This window comes from Alosa sapidissima, chromosome 3 (assembly GCF_018492685.1).
Source record: "Alosa sapidissima isolate fAloSap1 chromosome 3, fAloSap1.pri, whole genome shotgun sequence".
Lineage (NCBI taxonomy): Eukaryota > Metazoa > Chordata > Actinopteri > Clupeiformes > Clupeidae > Alosa > Alosa sapidissima.
In genome coordinates, this window is record NC_055959.1 from 1,782,113 (window position 1) to 1,802,353 (window position 20,241).

General features: G+C 44.7%; 1 protein-coding gene across 4 annotated transcripts; it reads left to right on the top strand.

Moving 5' to 3' along the window:
- Positions 1-121: 121 nt before the first annotated feature.
- Positions 122-20,127, top strand: LOC121705928 (myosin phosphatase Rho-interacting protein-like). Of its 4 annotated transcripts, XM_042087266.1 has the most exons (22): positions 125-358; positions 1,176-1,253; positions 1,390-1,455; positions 2,130-2,281; positions 2,877-2,967; positions 3,493-3,604; positions 4,471-4,720; positions 6,076-6,181; positions 8,692-8,778; positions 9,063-9,119; positions 10,101-10,169; positions 10,322-10,411; positions 10,883-10,992; positions 11,129-11,675; positions 11,877-11,969; positions 14,459-16,576; positions 17,013-17,160; positions 17,313-17,430; positions 17,651-17,810; positions 18,290-18,385; positions 18,680-18,766; positions 19,211-20,127. In XM_042087266.1, the coding sequence occupies exons 1-22, from the start codon at positions 233-235 to the stop codon at positions 19,379-19,381; spliced, it is 4,932 nt and encodes a 1,643-aa protein (XP_041943200.1). In that variant the 5' UTR covers positions 125-232; the 3' UTR covers positions 19,382-20,127. The 4 variants fall into 4 exon arrangements, with proteins under 4 accessions (XP_041943203.1, XP_041943200.1, XP_041943201.1 ...); XM_042087269.1 differs by lacking the exons at positions 18,680-18,766; positions 19,211-20,127 and adding an exon at positions 18,002-18,115 and having other exon boundaries at positions 122-358; positions 18,290-18,381; XM_042087267.1 differs by lacking the exon at positions 10,101-10,169.
- Positions 20,128-20,241: the final 114 nt, after the last annotated feature.

The window sequence follows — 20,241 nt, forward strand, 5'->3', positions numbered from 1 at the left end:
ACGTGCCCATGCTTTGCTTATGCTGTCAGCTTTGTTTTGAGACAATGCTGCATATGATCGGTGGGGGGCGACAGTTATTGGAAATTTTTGAGTTGGACAAGATCGGACAGTTCAAGTGCACTGATGCCTCCTTTGAGTAGAGGTCCTTCCGAAGTAGGCTCGTCACACAGAGAAAGTCTCTGAAGAACTTGTCATCGGAAGGTTTTACAGCGAGAAGTTTTACAGCGAGAACATGTCAGCGATGAAAATGGACACATTTTGTAACAAATTCCAAGCGAATATCTTTAGTAAAAGCAAATGTCAAAATTGCTTCAAATCCCGTGAACTACACCTGAGAACCAATGAAGATTTGATTCAGGTAGGTAGCCTAAACTCTTCTGACATTTTAGTCAATTTTTCATTTATCATTGACTATTTATTGACGTTTTTGCAGTTTGGAAACCAAATGAAAGAATATGTGGCGTTTCAAGTGTTAGTCTATTTATATTATGATTCTGTAAATAAACACCGAAGAACAGGATGTAGTTCCTTTAACGTCTCACTTACTCGAGTTTGGCTTGTGTGTATAATTCAATGAACTATCCTCGACTTTAATTTAAACATTCACTGAAACCAAAAGCGTGTTGCTTACAGGCTTTACCTGATAGATCGTCCAGCACCTGTATTGAGTTAGGCTACATGTGTTGCTCAAAGACGTGATGCGTTAAGTCAGTGATGGCAAAGAAGCTTGCTGCCTCGTGAAGTATATCGTACGCCAGAAAACTTGTAAAGAATCTCAACTATGCCCAGGTGTAAGGGTTTCTTGTGAGAGTGTGTGGTTAGAGGGAACCTGTCCTGAATTTCTCAGCAAACACATTCGCTACAAACAAAAGCAGCAACAGCAGCACAATCCCTGCGTTTTGGCTTTCACAGTAATTTTGGACACCCAAGCTTCATTCCTCACATAGCAGGTCATCAGACAGCACGGGCTCAAATTCAAATGTGACCACAGCTTATCTCTTGTCCACTGCTGCCTATAATTTGGAACAATGGAAACGTTTACAGTAATCTTGAGGTGTATCTCCAAGGGATGACTTGCTGTTTTAAAGTAGCCACCAACAATAGAAAGTGGCAGGGTAAATGTCTTCAGTTTGACTTTGTTTTGGATCACTATCACTTCCTGTGTCCCTTTACAGGCCAAGCCTATTTATGGAGGTTGGTTATGTCTTGCTCCAGAAGGTACAGACTTTGGCAACCCAGCACAACGATCAAGGGTATGGGAAACTCACCTCAACAGCAGGAGACTAAACCTTTTATATCGTAGTTATGATCTGAGGTCCTCTTATCAGTAATGGCCTGTTTTTATAAATAAAGTAAAGCATCTGTTTTGTGTCCCTCCCCCCCCCGAAGAAATGGCAACGCAGATTCTTCATTCTCTATGAACAAGGCAGTCTGCATTTTGCTCTGGATGAGTCGGTAAGTGGTATGCTTAGTTCTGTCTCTCAAAGCCCTTCAGGGATGTATTCCAAGTAGGTGGTTAAGTGACAGATCTGGGTAAGTTAACCCAGAGGAAGTGATAAACCTAATAGAAGGCTTTTGGCTTTGTTTAGTTTGGATATTGCCTCCGGGCTATTCTATTATGAGGTGTACAACTTCCTCTGGGTTATCTTACGTAGATTTGCCACTAAACCACCTTCTTGGAATCGCGGCCAGGTGGTATTGACCATGTATACTAGCAGACGCTCATTTCTGGACCATCTAGTGGCACATTGATGCTGATTTATGAGAGAACTCACCATGCATCTTTGGACCATGTGTGTTCATTGCGAGGGGGGCTGATCATTCATGACCGTTTGTGAGCTAATCCTTCTCAGTGTATGTCTGTACTCTTCCAGAATGCTCTGGTTATGGTTGTTTCCAAAGGCTATTTCCCACTGACCTTTCTTTTGATCTAGTGTCTTGGAGGTGTCCTGAGCAGAAGATAAGACATAAACCTCTCAGTAGTGGCACTGTGTGCTTCAGCAATCTGTTACTGGTGACCAGTTCTCAGATGAAAGATGAATGTTGCATTCCGCTCATAGTAGGGCCTCTTTAATGCCAATAGGGGCGTGTCAGCTGTGATCTCGTGTCCTCTCCTCTCCACTCCACAGCCAAGCACTCTTCCCCAAGGGACGATAAACATGAACCTGTGCACAGACGTGGTTGATGCGGAGACGAAGACAGGGCAGAGGAATGCATTGTGCATCATCACCCCTGACCAGGAGTTCTACATCCGCGGGGAAAACAAGGACATCATCAACGGGTGAGGCCTAAGGCAATATCCATATCCTTATGGCCAACGCCCCCCTGGCGAAGACATTTGATTTTATAGATTTGATGGTCAAGAGATAGAACAATTTTCTAAACTTTGGTGTCGACATACATCAGGCGCTGCCAGCGGGCTTTGCTCCGTTAAAAGTAATGGTGTTCTAAACTTTGGCATCACTTGCCGCACGTCAGATGCCACCAGTGGGCGTTGACCTTTACACTAACTAAAGCAAAAGGAATTGCCAACCTTCATGAAACTTGTTTCATAGAACAACTTATGATTCATATGTAATCACTTCCCAAAGAAATATAACCTCATCAGACCAGTTAAATATATAGTCACTATAGTGCTAGAGCAACACAATCAGTGGATCCAATACAGGGTGGACAGGGTGTGCACAATTTAGCTCAAATGTTTTAGCCTTATGCAACAATGAGGTTGAGCACCATCCAATCTAGCCTGTCTCTCAAGGATGACAATACAGTGATGGGTTTGCCCAACTGCCATTACTGGAAGTCCAGCCTCAGAGAAATGATTTCTTGGTGTGATCATGTCTCATGTCTGTGATCCACCCTGTCCCACCCAACAGATGGAGTGAGCAGCTAGTGGTCTACCCACTCACTAACAAGCAGAACCGCAAGAAGACCACAAGCAAAGAGAGGCCTCCTGTAGCCACACAGGTTAGTCCCTCACCCCCAGTGTTCACAGTGCTGTTGTTGATTATGATTATGCTGTTGCTGATGATGATGATGAGACTAAATGACTACATTTTTGTGAATAAATATTGACTGGTGTCATGCAGTACAGAATGAGTAGATCAGAAAAATAGCAGCAAACAAAATAAACCGGCCACAATTCACTGCCACAGTAAAGAGAAAGCTAAAGTCTGCAAAAGAGACATTTCACCCAATTCCTTTTCAATTCCATATACAAAGACACATAATATGACGGTTCTTTTTCAGGAGAATAAGTAAGTAGATATAGTAGGAATTTTAATTTTAGGCCAACTATGCCATTGAGTTATGTTTAAATGCATGCTTTAGTCAAACCTGCCTCTTGTGATATGATAAATGAATAAGTGTTTCATTTTGGGGGTGGGAGGGAATTCTCACTTAGCTGTGTTTAAATAAAATTTTTGGGTTCAAGTTGTCTAATTCTCCTGTGAGATGTTAATGCTAACACTGGTGTGGTCCCCTGTTCCACAGGGTCCTGAGAGTGTGAAGCTGCCTGGGGTCACCTGTGGGATCGCAGCACACTCGGCACAGAGCGGCTCCAACCAGGAGGAGGACAGGAGCTCCAAGGGAGACTCTACTTCAGGTGTGTGTGTTGTGATATGTTCTGTTGTCCATTTGTTTGGTTTCTCAGAAGGTCATTGGGTAGTTGAATAGTGGTAGCAAGCCACCTTTTTTCCTGCACAACCATATTCATGTCTATGTGAACTTGTCGGCCCTGTGTGTAGATTGACAGGGTAGAATAGAATGGCTGGCTCATTCCTCAGGGTCTACAATGAGAGAGAGAGAGAGAGAGAGAGAGAATTCGGCTGATGCTTGGTGGTGTTGGGAGGGGGTGGGTAGTGTGACAGACACCCTGGCAGCAGTGGAGTGATGTTCCTGCTCATTACTGGGACTGGGCTCTCCCAGGATCTGTCACCTCCCCGTCTTGATTCCACAGAGAGCGAAAAACAGGAGAAAAATGTCTCAGCTGCTGCCTTCGCCACCTTGTAATTATGAGCAGGGGGCCAGCCATGGGAGGATCGCAGCACTGCAGCGCCTGTTTCAGAGAGACTGCTCGGAGCTCCGCACTGCACAGAACATCAGAGACGGGGAACCATGTGATCTCGGGAAGGGAGGGAGGGAGTTTTCTTGTCAAATGCATGTGAAGCTCTAGAACGTTGCCCAGCTGTTTGATTATGGTTGGCAATGGCAACACCCCTAACAAGGGTATGATTACAAGGAAGCGCATGTGCTGGAACACAAATATTTGTAGTGTACTTATTTTATCATTACCCTGACGGTGTAGACCATCTTTGAGATGGTTAGAGACCCCATTTTGGAGTCACTAACAAAAGGGAATTTCTGCCAATGGCAGGGTTGTAGATCAAGAAAGTAATTGTTTTTCTTCCTGTAATTTGCATGCAGGATACACATTATTCAAATCTGAATCATGTTTTTACACTTCAACAGGAGACAAAGTGACCACAGTCGACCCAACTAGCCAGAGGAGTGTTCACCCAGCAACGGATAGTGCTCCTCATGCTAAGGTGGGAGATGCCCTCAGCCTGCAGGACTCAGAGGTGGACGCAAACACCGACGCAGACCCTCAAATGATGACTTCATCGCAGTCCGTGCCCGACAGCCCGGTTTGTGCAAGCAGCCCGGAGGCCAGGAGTGGACAGAGGAGGCTGGAGGAGCCGGACGCAGAGCCAGAGAGGAGGTGAGGGGCAGGAGGCAGAGCCAGAGAGGAGGTGAGGGGCAGGAGGCAGAGGAGGTGAGGGGCAGGAGTCCTGCAGAGCTGAAGAGGGGGTCCTTTCAGACGCAGCCAAATATACTCCCCCTATTCCAAAGAGTGCCAAGTCAAATAGTTTGTTGCAGCTTTCCTTTCTACAGGCATTTTTTATTTTTTGTACTTCATCTCCTTAATTGTGTGTGTGCGCGCGCATGCATGTGCATGTTTGTCTGTCTCTAAGTGGGGAGGGTAGAGTATGTGTGTATAAATGTGTATTTTTCTGTCTGTCATTGTGTGTGTGTGTGAGAGAGAGAGTTTGTATTCACGTTTGTGTGTCAGTGTGTGTGAGCTTGTATGAGTACGATTGTGTGTGTTTGTGTAGTGGTGTGTTTCTGTCAGTTTGTATGTGTTGTGGGTTTGTCCTTACGTGTGTGCATACGTGTGTGTGTGTGTGTGTGCAATCCTCTCAGCAAACTCCGAGCTATTTGGCAAGGGACAAGCTCAATGTGCAAACAATTTAGTGCCTAGGGACAGCAGATGCCTTCTCAGCCTCCCCTCAGTAAAAAGGCTTTTTACACACGCCACAGCACACACACCCGGGCAGACATCAAAGGCCCTTACCCCTCCATTAGCATTGCAGCTTTTTTTAAATTTAGCTTATACAAGAGCTCTCAGAGCAAACCCTTATACTCAATCATGCACGCAGGTTCTGTGACACAAATATGTCACTTCCTGCCTTTTTTCAAAAGCCAAACGTCACAATCCAGATGGTTAATGTTCTTCTGTGAGAAGTCCCAACAGGAGCAGATTTTGATTTGTTATTAAATTAAGGTGATTGCTTGTATTGACTTGTTTTCTTTTCCTCATAAAAGCTTGCAGGCAGGATATTAGTCTTTCCTCATACACTGTCATTTAGAGACCCAAGCTGACAGGAAAAAGGACTTCATTGTGTGTGCTGGCGTGTGTGTGTGTGTGTTTCAAAGAGAACAGGGGAAAATGGACAAACGTGTCATCTTGTTCTAGAAGAGCTGTTGACTGAAGCAGTGTTGTCTTTCCAGAGTGGAGGAAGCAGCAGTTAAACAAGCACAGTCTTCTGATGATTGACATCTCGCTCTGTCTCTCTGCCTCTCTTCCCTCCTCTCCTTTTCTCATTTTTCTCTCTCTCTCTCTCTCTCTCTCTCTCTCTCTCTCTCTCTCTCTCTCTCTCTCTCTCTCTCTCTCTCTCTCTCTCTCTCTCTCTCTCTGTCTGCACACACACACACACACACTAAACAACAACAACCTCTTCATCATCTTTCTCTCCTTCCTCATTCTTCTCTCCCTATCTCCTCTGTCACTCTCAGTGAGGTATGGCGAGCTGGAGCAGACGTGCAGGTAGAGGGTCCGATCGGCAGCAGCAGCAGTAAGCAGGCCAGGACCGGGCGTCAGCCTCAGCCCACACAGAAACCGGTGGGTCCTCTCCATCCACATAAGCTCATCATGCCCCCTTGTGCATTACGGAGGTCCCCATACACAGACACTCACAACAACAACAAAAACAACAACAACATATTGCATTTCTATAGCGCTTTTTTAAGACATCCAAAACACTTTACAGTGAAGGGGGAACCTCACTAACCACCACCATGAGTAGCACCTACCTATGTGATGCGCCAGAACGCTCACCACACACCAGCACAACAGAGGACCACCATCAGAAGGTTCAATAAACTTACCAGCTGCAGAGAGTCTCCAAGGACTTGTATCTTTATGGAAGCGGTCGAGGGGTTTTTGGTCCAGGTGAAAATGGACAAAAGTGTGTCATAGTGCAGCTGGCACAACTCGACACACAACAACACAACAACAGGGTCTGGTGTTGTCCTTGATGCCATGTCTGATGCCATGATCTCCTGTGTCTCATACAGAGTGACTCAGTCCTGATGGTGTGAGAAAAGCGCACAGGCGTATGCCCTAGGCACAGCTGGTTTCGTTAAGGCCGCCACACGCTGTGCGTTTCAACTGAGTCACAGGTCCAGGTGTTAGCGTCACCTCTGGCCTGATTGAACTGCTGTTAGGATGGGCTTGCAGGTCTGAGCGTTACACAGGTGAAGAGCATTCTGGCACCGATAGCATGAGTCAGTAAGCACTAGAGTGGAGCTGTTGGGGCTTGCACTGTGTGTGTGTGTGAGCGTGTGACTTACTAAGTGTTTGTGTTTACCTGTGCGCTGCCACTGCTTGAGTGTATTGAAGAGACAGGATATTTGGTTTGTATTGTCGCGCTCCCGAACAAAACTGGTTCTTGGTCCGCCTAAGGGCAGTCTGTGTGCGTCCTGTTCCTGAACACTGTAATTACTGTAAACACTGGTATTGTTTGACAGACCATTGACAAGTCACAGGGTTTTGTAGCTACAGTACGTATGGCAAATTCTCTTTGTAAGTGCTGTTATATGAGACCTTGGGTGTCTTGAAAGATGCTTTATAAATAAAATGTGTTGTTGTTGTCGTTGTTATAATTCCAAATTCAGTTCATATCCTCTAGTCATGCTTAATCAACAGCTGTCTGGAGGTCACTGCCTCTTGCCGCCATCTCTTGTGTGACACACTCCAAACATGAGCGAAGACATGATGTTGAACACTTTTCAGTATCGGCAGTGTAGGTTCTCTGACCTCTTAACAAGTCAGTTGATTTTTATTTGTTTCTATCAATTTTATTTATGTTTTTTTGTTTGTTTGTTTACAAGGGGTTTTTTTGTTTTTGTTTGTTTGTTTTGTGTTTTGAGGAGGGATGGATCAAGGGTGATTCCCTGGATTCCTGCTCTTGTGTTCTGCTGGGCAGATTCCTCTGAGATTCCTATTTCCCCTTTCCCACCCGCCCAGCCCCTCAGGAGGTGAGAGGGCTCTTCCCAGGAGGGGAAAACCAGCCTCGGAAATAGACCCCTCTTGTTATAGGAGGCAATGGTTAGCCCACTCCTCTGTCAGAATGTTTCTCCATGACGTCGGGAGCGTTGAGTTGGGGCACGCAGCATTATTAATACATGAAGCCTGGATGGGTTCTGGGACTTTCTCAGGCAGCCAGAGTGGCGTTACATCTTCCAGTGGTGGACTTTAAAAAAAGACTTCTGCTTAAAATAATGTCCAGACACTAGATACTTATTGCACAGTACACTGATTAGTTTCACAAAGTGCTATTTGCATCACACATACTCATAGTCAAACTCATACTCACACGCACACACACAGGCACCCAGGTACACAAACATACACAAACACACACACACACACACACACATGCAGGCACATAAACTAACACACACACACACACACACGCATATATATATATATATATATATATATGGGTAATTCCACGGAAAATTTACTTTTTGTCACATCCATAACGCCAGTGAAATACCTTGGCATTTGTATGATATAAATGATAACTTTCATTTTTTGTGATTTTTTTTTCTCATTTACATTCTTCAGCCAAAAATAGCAAATGCTCAAATTTCATGATAATTCACATCATGCCATACCATCACATTTTATTGGCGTTATGGATGTTACAAAAAATGCAATTTTCCATGGAATTGCCCTAATATATACACATACATACATGAATACATGAAAATCATTTGTACTTCTAGTCTGAATATCCTGCTGTGGTGTGTCCTGTTATGAGGCCCAGAGACTGTCTGCAGTCTGGACCCAACGCATCCGCTGCCTCTGGGCTCCATTTCCTCAGCGGCCCGTTGTCTGCCGGGTGTGGCGAGAGAGGCCCGCTCCGTCTCAGCTCTCCAGAGGCAGCAGTCCAGTCTCACAGTTCAGAACAGGACAGAAATGAGCCCGCAAGCTACAGTATGGCAAGATGCCAGCTTTGAGGAATGTGTGAGAGATGCCATGACCTTTGACCTTCGATTGTTCGGCGGCTGTTGAACCATCCTGGTTGTGTGTGAATAGTAATTTGACATGTTTGCTCCTAACAGAAAGGTCCTGGTGTGTCCTCTACTCTCTGCTCGCCCGAGAGAAGAGAACAGTCACCTGACAACAGGACTTCAGAGTCAGTGATGACGGTGAGTTGACATTTTAAATATTCAACTTTCGGATAACCTGCCATAAATTCAAAAACAGTGTGATTTACTTTATAATGGTGTGCTTGCATCGCTATGGTAAGAGTTAGCGTCTTAACTGGAAACAGTTATGAATAGAGAGTAGTCAGACATTGAAGAATGTTTCCTTTAGGGGAGGAATCACGTCAAGATTTCTTTTTTAAAGTAAATGAGAACTTAAATGTAAATGCCACAGAATTCTTTATTTTTAAAATCCTACTCCTTCCTTCCCCCCTGTATGTGTGCAGCCTGATCTGCTGAACTTTAAGAAAGGCTGGCTCATTATTTTGGAGGAGCAGAATCAGGTGAGCCCATTGAGCACCCAGTTCTCTCTTGTTCTCTCTCTTCACAAAAAGGGTAGTGGGAGCACTAGTGGTGTGGAGAGTGGACACACACACACACACACACACACACAAGGTGTGCTCTTTTCCACCGTGACTTCGGGCCATTCAGAGTGTGAAGAATGGTGTTTTAGAGAGAATGGCATGTCTTTTCATCCATGACAGATTATGCTACTTATATGGTCCTCTTACACGGCAAGTTCAAACTTGAGGCGTAAATATTTCTCATTTCAAAGGTATGTTTCCTTCCCCATGTGTCATGTTTAAGGGCATCCGTGAAAAACACACATAAATATACACGACAAACAGGCATTGCACAGTAATCACATAGTTTAGTCAGTGGAGGGCAAACAAACGCAATCATATTAGTAATTCAAAGTGCTTTACAAATAAGCACATGAAAACATGAAAGAATTGAATAAAAACTGTAGGAGACAACAAATCTATCTGTCCACGTTAACTCTAACACTGTAGTAAGTTATGTATGATTAAAGCAAGTGGTGTGAAGCCAGTGTTGTGGATTGCGCTTCCCAGTGTTCATTTGTACAGTAACTGAATTGCAATGCTTTGAGGTTTGATCGGCAATCAACCAAAGTCTTTTATAACGGTAGGAGAGCAATTTGCTTGTGGGAAGCTGTAATTATGTGTTTTATTTACGATGTCTTACATGCGGATTTCCACAGAAAGGTCTGGGGTAATCTGTAGCAGGACACTTATGGTCTTAGTCACAGAAAGACCTGTGTGTGTGTGTGTGTGTGTGTGTGTGTGTGTGTGTGTGTGTTGGGCAATGTCATGCCAGATTTCTTTTGTATGCGACTAATTAGCTAGATACTGAGCTGTGCATGTCTGTGACTGTTTAGTTTCCTCTTCATGGAAATCTTGCCTGAGCTTCAGCTCACCACCCTCTGTGTGCCCATGTGTGTTTGTCCGTTTGGTTCCCTCTAGTGGAAAAAGAACTGGTTTGTGCTGTCCACTCACAAACTGCGTTATTACAAGGACTCTGTAGCAGAGGAGGTAAGCTCACGGCTCGTATGAAAACGCTCTATGGCCGTTCATATTCATCTGTTCTAAAACAGAGCGTAACTATTGCTCTGTGTGCGTTTCGCTCGTTGCACTCTCTTTTCCCCCCTTTTTACAAATGGTTGTTTTCATTTCATCCTGCCAAGGCATCGGAGCTGGTGGGAGAGATAGACCTCACAACCTGTCATCAAGTCACTGAGCATCAAATCCAGAGGAACTATGGCTTTCAGATTCACGTAGGGAACTAGTCACTATTCTATTTCTATTAAAGGTTGTATCAGCGATTGCAGGCCCAAAAAAGGCCCAAACATAAATTATCACATTCATCTAATCTTTCCTAATGATCTGCTAGCTGCCCGCCCCATAAGCAGGCCGTCAAAAAAACGCATCTCTGTAGGCAGCCCAGGTGAGATCTGCACACAAAAACAATTGCTACCAACAAGTGTTGGCAACCACTCAAAGGCAAAATAAAGTGTTCCAACCAATAACCGACGAGATGCGCGTTCAGGAGAGTTTCAATTGCACGGGAGGGAGGGGGAGGGAGTAGCGAGCTAGCTCTCTGTTTTGGACGCCAACAGAAGTGACGTTACCCCGCCATCGCTGATACAACCTTTAAATGAGCAGCATTCTATAACATCAACCAATGTCCTCCAGAATTCTCAGTCATCACCATATGTTCAAACTTCTTTATTTACTCACTTGTTCAGACACAGACCCAAGTGCACACGTTGGCAGCCATGACTGCAGGCATACGCCGGAACTGGATCCAAGCCCTCGCCAAAAACGTGCGACCTTCCAACGCACCAGACATCACAAAGTAAGTCATGACTAGATTGAGGCCAACAATGCTAAGTATCGCTGTCTGATATACAGTCAGTGATATACAGTCTTTTACACACATCAACTTCCTGTCTCCGGCACTGATCAACTTCCTCTCTCTGTTTGCTGGGCAGTCTCTCCGATGACCTTTGCCCTTTTGGCTTGTCAGCGCAAGCTCTGCCCGAGCCGGACCTGACCCGCGACTCGCTTTCCCCAGAGGTGTCATCGAAGATGAGACACGGTGCCAAGAGCCGGTGCGGTCAGAAACGTCGCGAGGGAGTCCACGGCAAGCCCAGCAGTAGAGGCGCGCTCCGGCTCACCCGGCACGGTCCGCCCAAAGGCACCGACGGCGAGCAGGAGCAGAAGGTGGAGGTGTGGTCCGTGGAGAGACGGCGGCGGAGGCGAGAGGAACGCAGGAAGCGATACGAAAGCGTCATGGGCTCCGTGTTCGAGTCCGCTTGCCAGGAGAAGGTAGTCCAGGACGGTGTGGGCACAGGCGCACCGTGTGACCACCAGAGAACCCTGGAGCAGCAGCAGCAGAGGGCACAGGAGATCGAGGAGCGCTGGCAGCGGGTGGAGAAGGCGGACATTCAGGAGGAGAGGAAGGTGCCGCTTTACCCAGACACCCAGGCCAGGGACATTGGCGAACTGGACAAACTGTTGCGCAACTACCAGAGAAGGGTGAGTTTTCCCTGAAGTATTCTTCTGTGACCTTGGGTCAGAACTATGTTGCTTGCTCTGGGAACAAAGCAGGTATTGTGTCTGTGGATTGATATTGTTGTAATTTGTGGAACAGATTGCACAGTGAATTGGTTCTTCAGTGACCTAAGGCTGGACCAAAGACCACACAGATCCAGTGTAACCGTTAGCATTGTGTCACAGGTGAAGGAGCTGACTGCCCAGCTGGCCGGGTCGTTTTGTCATAGAGAGGAGCCAACACTGGATCAACAGATGAGCTCCACTTGGGACTTCCAGGTAAATTTGCATTCCATCAATGTTTTAATATTATCACAATATTTTATCATAACAGATGTCACAAAGTTAGTCATGACTATAGATGGAGCCTAGTGTCTTCATTTTATACACAGCGTCATATATGAGTAATTTACACTCAATATCCTGTCAGTGTTAGGATATATGATTAAATTAGAATGACTTTTTGATTCAATGTTGAAATATGTTATCACTTCCCTGAATTAATTGCAGCATATTGAAATGCATTTGGGATTCTGTGTCTGACTGAAGTGTACTGGTATATGGGTCATTGACAAATAAGGCTTTTCAAAATGTGTTAGTTTTAATGGCTGTGCAACATTTAATACATTTTTAGACTGTATTTGCAATTTCACCACCCAAAACATTTTAGTTAAGTATACCTGAGAGTGTCTACAGTGCTTAACACATTATTATTTTGTAATTGACCTTGGTATTAAAACGTACTTATGAATACTTTGTGTACTTTATTTATTCACATTTTAATACTTTATTAAAATGTGAATAAATACAAATTTAAAAAGTACAACCCCAAAACAGAAAATGTTGGGACGTTGTGTAAAATGTGAATAAAAACAGAATGTAATAATCTGCAAATCTCTTAAACTCATATTTAGTTGCAAAAAGGACACAGACAACATATCAAATGTTGAAAATGACAAATTTGACTCTTTCATGGAAAATATATGTTAATTTTGAATTTGATACCAGCAACATGTTTCAAAAAATATTTGGGACGGGGTAACAAAAAGTTGTGTAATGATAAAGAAAACAAAAGGAAGAATGTTTCACAACTAATTAGGGTAACAGGCAACACGATTGGGTATGAAAAATAGCATCCCAGAGAGGCAGGGTCTCTTAGAAGTAAAGATGTACTCATCACTCTGTGTAAACTTGTCTGCACAAATGATGAAACGATGTCATTTTAATGCTTCTTAACAAGAAATTGTGACATATTTAGGGAGTTCATCATCTACAGGACATAATATTATTAAAATATTCAGAGAATCCAGAGAAATCTTTGCAAACAAGGGACATAGCTGAAAAACAAATTGGATGACCGTGGTCTTTTGGACCTCAGATGGCACTGCCACTGCATCAACACCAGACCTGTTTCCAGACCTGTCATTGTATGGGCTCAAGAAAACCTCTGATAACCATTGTCTATGTGCCCAGTTTGATACTCAATTCAAAACTGCAGCCAAAATTGTAACATGAAAAATTGCATTGAGACATGATACAGAAAATACCACCCTCTTATCTGGGCCTGAGCTTGTTTAAAATGGACTGAGGTAACTTGGAAAAGGGTCCTGTGGTTAGACTAATCAAAGTTTGCCATTCTTTTTGGAAATCATGGACTCATCTGGACTAATACTTGAATAGGGCCTATCCAAGTATTCAACCTATCCAACTTGTTTTAGCGCTCAGTTCGAAACCCAACATATTTCACGGTGTGGAGGAGCATTAGTGCCTACACCATGGGCATCTTGCACATTTGGCAAAGCACAATCAATTCTGAATAATGTATACAGGTTTTGAGCAACATATACTGCCATCCAGGTAATGTCTTTTCCAGGGACGACCTTGAATATTTCAGGAAAACAATAGCAAAAGGAATTCTGCACATATTTGAATAATATTTCTCCATAGAGGAAGAGTCCAAGTGCTAAGATGGCCTGTCTGCAGTCCAGATTTATCAAATTAGGTGCATAATGGAATGAAAAGCATGACTAAGAATACCCCATAATGTTGAGCAACTGAAATCCTATATCGGGGAGTAATGGGACAACATTTCATTCTCAAAACTGTAGCCAATGGACTCCTCAGTTCCTAAACATTTACAGAATTGTGTTAAATGAAGAGGTGAAGCAGTACAGTGGTAAACATGCTCCCGTCCCAACTTTTTTTGAAACATGTTGCTGGCATCAAATTCAAAATTAACATATATTTTCCAGGAAATAGTCCAAATCTTCATTTTCAACATTATGTTGTCTATGGCCTTTTTGTTGCTAAATATGTTTACGAGACTTGTATATTATCATATTCTGTTTTTTTTTTAATTTTTTTTTTTTTTATTATATATATATATATATATTACACACACATACATACTTTAATTATCCCACACAATTCAGTTGTTTCAGCAGCCTTAAGAACATACAGCAAGCACACATATAGTCCATACATAAACAAAAAATTACTTTCACCCACAAGACATAGCATGTGGTAGCTGTCAAGGTACCATACACATCCAAGTACCAAAGTGTAACTACTGCCTAAAACACTTAAAAACTCCACACAGAGCAAGAGCTGCTGCAACAGGCTGCCATCAGCACGGCGCCATGTGTTTTTCAACCGTTTGTTCACCTTAATCTACTATGTCATGGTTTAAATTAGTATTTTACCTGGTTGCAACACCTGACAATGCACAATGTCATGTCATTGTTAAAAAGTATCCTCTTTACACACAGCTCGAGAGCACTGATGTCCAGGAGAGTGAAGATATCCCAGTTAAGATGGACTCCAGCTCCTACAGTAGCCATTTGTCAAGTCTAACAGATAAGTATGAAGAGACTAAAGAGCTACTGCGGTTGGAGGAACTACGAAGACAATGTATGCAGAAGCAGCTAGACTTTGGTTCCTCCATTCTAGATCAGAGCTCACTGGCATTGTGTGACGCTCTAACAGATAAGGAACAAGGAAGAATCACCAGTGAAGCTGGCTGTCCAGAACTGTTGGAACATCTCAGCTTCACAAGCTTTGAGGAGCTTCACTCTTCGGCTGAGGGACAGGTGAGACAGAGGCCAAGTCAAAGTGCCGTTGGAGACCAGGTTGGCTCGGAGGTGGAGAAGAGGCTCGTCCAGGAAGTGGCATCCCTCACTCGTGAAAACGAAGCCCTCAACCAACGGAACCAGGAAATGGTCCACCAACTGACCGAGGCCGACCGAGAGATAGAGAGGCTCCGAGCGGAACTCGACGAAAGACAAGATGGCCGACTGCATCTGTCCACATTGGAGGAGCTGACCGATGCCAGAGTGGGGTGTCTGGAGAACGAGCTCCGAGGGAAAAGCCTCGAGCTGCAGGAGGCCCAAGCCCAACTGGCCGCACAGAGCGAGAAACTCCGAGACACTTTGAGAAGGCTGCACTTAAGAGAAGCCACCCTGGAGGGCCTCTGCTTTCTGGAGCCAAAAGATCATCATTCACATGCGCCTGTACAGGAGGCCTTACAGGGCCTGCTGGAAGACCAGTTAGATTGCGCTGAACTACGTGCCCAAGAGGCCCAGCAGGCCCAGGAAACCCTTACCCCAACAACGCCTCGCAGCCAGAGAGATGAGGTCATACAGTCACAGGTGCTGCTGGGTGTACAAAGAGCTCAAAACGGCGAAACCGAGTCAGAGGAGCAGGCTAGTCATGGACACGGTCCAGAGGAGGATGGTACTCAGCATTTGATGGACAAACTCCAAACGAGGTCTAAAGCACTTGGCAAACTGCTGAGGGTGACGGGAGAGACTGATTTGCCGACGCTGCTGCCCTTTCTATCAGAAAGACAGGATGTTGACGCAAATCGGAGCATTAGCGGCAGGCTCCGCCTGGAGGAGGAGATCTGGGCGACTCTGAACCTCCTCAAAGCCAGCCCGCCACATTGTGCTGAGGCCGGCGTTTCCGACGGGCTGATGGCTGAAGCTGCTGGGGCCAAGCTGGAGGAGATTAAACTCTACCTCTCTGCACTCAAGCATTTCTCTCCCCCGCCGATCAATTCACCGATCATTAGCGCAGGTCCTGATGCCTGCCAGCCTCAGACAAGTGATGGCTCAGTTCTCTCGGAGTCGCACGTCAGCGGGACTGAAACAGCTGAGGTAACAGATGAGACGTCAGAGCAGCAAGCGGAGAGGATATTGAGTTCGTACAGACGCCTTTGTAATGACAGCCTTTGGAGGGAATTGAGGGAGAGCGTGAATCTGAAAGCTTCCCTGTTAAACTGCACTACCTCCTGCATTGATTCCTCTGCAAACACAGAGCTGCGATCCACAGTTCAAGATCTGTGCGATCTGTGGCGTAGGCAGGGTGACCCCGAGCACCTTCACGTTCAGGCCGCTGCCTCTGAGCTTCTCTCCGCTTACATCATCAGTCGGCTTGAGGCCGCGCAGGAGAAGTGCGTCCAAACTGAGCTGGGCTCGTGGGGGAGTGAAGAGAGTTGTCAGAACTGTCAGGTGCTGAGACAGAAAAACGAAGAGCTCTGCATCAGACTGTCAGACATAGAGAATCAGAGGTCTGGAGGTCATATCCTCGATGAGAAATGCCCTGTGGACTCAAGATGCTCAGATGGTGCTTATGTCTTAAGAGACTTAAGAGCAGATGCTGTTTCAATTAAGGGAGAGGAAGAGAAAGGTGACCTGACTGATGTTCCAGACTCCGAATCTCAGAGGAAGGATGTGGCTGTGGCTCCCAAGGCTCCTGTGAAGGAAGCACCAGAGCCTGAATCAGTGTGGCCCATGAGTGGAGACCTGGCTGAACCCAGCAAGGATGAGTGTGATGGAGGCATGCCTGCTCTTCAGGAGCAACACAGGAGAGACTTGGAAACTCTACAGGTGAGAGTACACATTTCTTTCATTTATTATTACTTGACAAAATGTCTCTCATACTTCTGTTTTTTTTCTTTATGTCTACTTATTCCTCTACTGCACAGCAACTACAACTTAATGACCCTTTGCGTTGGGTGAAATTGAGGTTGCACATTTTGGTTCAGATCATTTTCTCTTACCTTACTCTTACACTCATGTTGTCTGTGTTGTAATCTACGTATTTGTAGAGACAGGTGCGCACATCCAAAATGTGTTGTAACAGGTGCCAGACAAAACGTGTCAGAGAAGGAGATGGTCTGCACACTGTATGGGCTCCAAGAGAACCTTTATTTATTCAACAACAACCCTTATCTGTAACCCTTCATTGGGGAATACTTTGAAAATGATGGGCTGACAGAGGCACAGTTGTCTAATGAGTGTGTGCTGGTTGATGTTCCCCCAGGCCATGTGTGAGCGTGGCTTTGAGGCTATGGAGGAGGCCCACCACAGGGCCCTGGCTGAGCTGCAGCTCCAGCACCAAAGAGACCTGGACCAGCTCCAGCAGGACAAGCAACAGCTACTGGAGGAGGAAGCAGCCGCCACTCTGGCAGGTGTGGGAAGAGGGAACCATGGGGGTTGATTTTGAACCCTGTGTGTGTGTGTGTGAGTGTGTTTGTGTGGGTGGGTTGGTTTGTGGTGTGTGTTTGGCTTGTATTTAGAATTTTTTGCAGATAAACAAAGTTCTTTTTCTGTTTTCTCTCAGCGATTGAGGCCATGAAGAGGGTCCATCAGGAGGAACTGGAAAAGGTTCTTCAGGGTAGACATCTAGAAAACGGCGCCCCAGTAAATGCAGAGGTGGAAGAGATACTAAAGAGACATAGGTATTTTTTGGCGACATGTTTAGTTCATGTTTTTAGTTGAGATAGTTGAATTTTTAATTGTTTTATATTCTTGCCAGTTGGTGTTATTTGTTCATTTTGTATCCCCTCCTTATTCTGCTCTGCTTGTTTGTACCTGTGTTTGTGTATGTGTGCGTATTGTGTAAATATGTAAAACGTGTGTGTGTGTGTGTGTGCGCGTGTGTGTGTGTGCGTGCGCAAGTGAGGAGCTGTGCTCTACCCAGCGGGAACTGGACGTGTTGTCCCAGCAGTACTCTCTGAAGTGTCTGGAGAGCGCCCACCTGGCACAGGCTCTGGAGGCCGAGCACCACGCCCTCCAGCAGTGCCAACGCCAGTACCAGGAGATTAGCACCCGCCACCAGGTAAAGAAACAGCAAAAACAGCAATGCTCTGCATGTGTGTGTGTGTCTGTCTGTCTGTCTGTGTTTGTTGTTTGTCTTGCAGCATCACTATTAATAGTCAAAAACTAGCTAAATACTCATACATTTGAGTTTAAAAAGTACTTTCCTCTTCCACTCTCTTAACTTCTCTCTCTTCTCGATCTGGCACTTAGGTGGATTTTCATGGCACTCTGCATAATTATTTATCTTTGACTGATGGCGACATACAGTATCTTACATTTAAGTTCCATTGGATGACTGTCTGCCAGTTGATATAAGGTTGTAATGTGAGCATTGGTATTTTTGAGTAACAGCATGACTGAACAGTTTTGTGTGAGAATATAAGATCCCATCGTACAGTATTGCAAAGATATGCTTTCCATGGTTTTTACCCTTTAAGCATATTAAATACACTTTTGTCTGACTTTGACTTAATATTGATCACATTTGTGTTTGTTTAGGAGTTGAGTGGTGGTCTTGCCAGAGAGAATATTTTACCATCTTCACTCTCCAAAGAAGATCCCATCCTACAAGAGAAGATTCTTTATGAATTACATGTATGTGTTGTCATTTTCATATTAGAATAGTATGCTCTGCTTTCTCTGCTGTCGGCTCACTTTGCAATCATAATTGGTTTTCATGTGTGGTGAAACAAGCCACTAGATGTCACTCTAGTCATAATAACAGTTCATCTGATGCGACGCCTCCTGTTTATTTATCTTTTGCGCCAGATGGTTGTGAGCACATTAGCAGTCTTGTCATGCTCTAGCTGGGATTTAAGCCAAGCCTAGGGGACGGGTAGGAAAGTAATATGTCTGGCTGTGTCTCACTTGGATCCACCTGCCTTACAGATCGGCCTGCGCGTGAAGAGAGCTGAGGTGGACTGCCTGAAGCAGGAGATCTGCTCCCTGAAGGAGGAGCTCCAGACGGCCCAGAGAGTGAGCGCGCACACACACACACACACACACACCCCATTCTCACACACTCCACTCACACTCAAGTGCCACTGGTTACCACACAACCACAAGACCCGGCCTGCTATGGCCAGTCTGCTGAGTCATGGAGAGTCTTCTGAATTCTAATCGCGCACACAGAGAGAGAGAGAGAGAGAGACACTGTGAATAACACGCACATTCTCATCTCTCCCTTTCTCTGTCAGCTGAATTTTCCAATTCAGTTCATGTAGGCTTTATTGTCACGACTGTTTTCATCACACTATTACTAGCTGAATCTAATATTCCTGAATGTGCTGTATATTATAAGGAGATGGACAAAACTATTATACGGAACAAGGACAAAACAATTCTCTGTGTCCCTCTTACATTCTTTCTCTCCCTCTCTTCTCTCTTGCTTGACTGTCTTTCTCTTTCTCTCACCTCAAGGATAAGAGGTATGCCACTGAGAAGTGCACAGACATGCACAAAAAGCTCAGCACAACCAGGGTCAGGGCCCAGCGCGACGTTGAGGAGCTGAGGGAGCATCTGAGGCTGGTGTACAAGGCCCTGGAGGCCTCTTCAATGGAGGAGCAGCTGGATGCAGGGGGAAATGACTGAACACTTTGTGCCCTCAAGTACAGAGAGAGACCAGGAGGGATGGAGAGAGATTTCACTGACTCAGAAAATCACCAAATGTGTAGCACTTAACATGGTGTACTTTCATGAGTCTGTGGGCTCTTCTCAGAGTTGCACATGCATTTTTGATGACCTTGTGGCAGCAGGAAGCATGATAAAGAGGTCATTTTGAAATGAACGGAACCTGGGAACCCACCAGTCACATATCACTCACATATTTGTTTAATTAGGTGTCTTATTCGTCTTATATTGCCATAATTTGAAAATGGTGCTGAATTTATAACATACCAAGTGCAACAACTGTTGACTGACTTTTTATATGCTGTGCTAGTGTTTTGTCACAGGTTTCCCTCAGATAAATTTAGGTCATGCTACATTGTACTGTTAGAACCATCTTGATTCTGTAATAGTTTGAGGACTGTATATAATGTATGTTAATGTAATATAAATGATACAGTATGTCAACAAGTTCACATCAGTATTTATCTGAGAGCAAACGTTTAGCCTACATGTCTACATGTAGCCTAGGCTACTCCATGTCTGTTAATGGTGTTTTCATGCCCTTTCATGCCTAGTGTGGAAGTAGTGAAGTGAACACATAGCCTACACATCACTGTCAAAAAACTGTTAAAGGACAGTTTTGTCACCACTTATGTATCGGCCTTACTATTTTCTTTTTTAGATACATTTTTGTAATCAAATTAAATGTTTTGTTATTAAATGTTAAATATGAGTCGTGGTGTCTCCAAGGGATACATATACAAATGTAAGTCCAAGTATGAAAATGGGATGTTTTTAGAGGAAAAGTTTTGTTGCTGGACCTATTCAAACTGCCCTGCAGC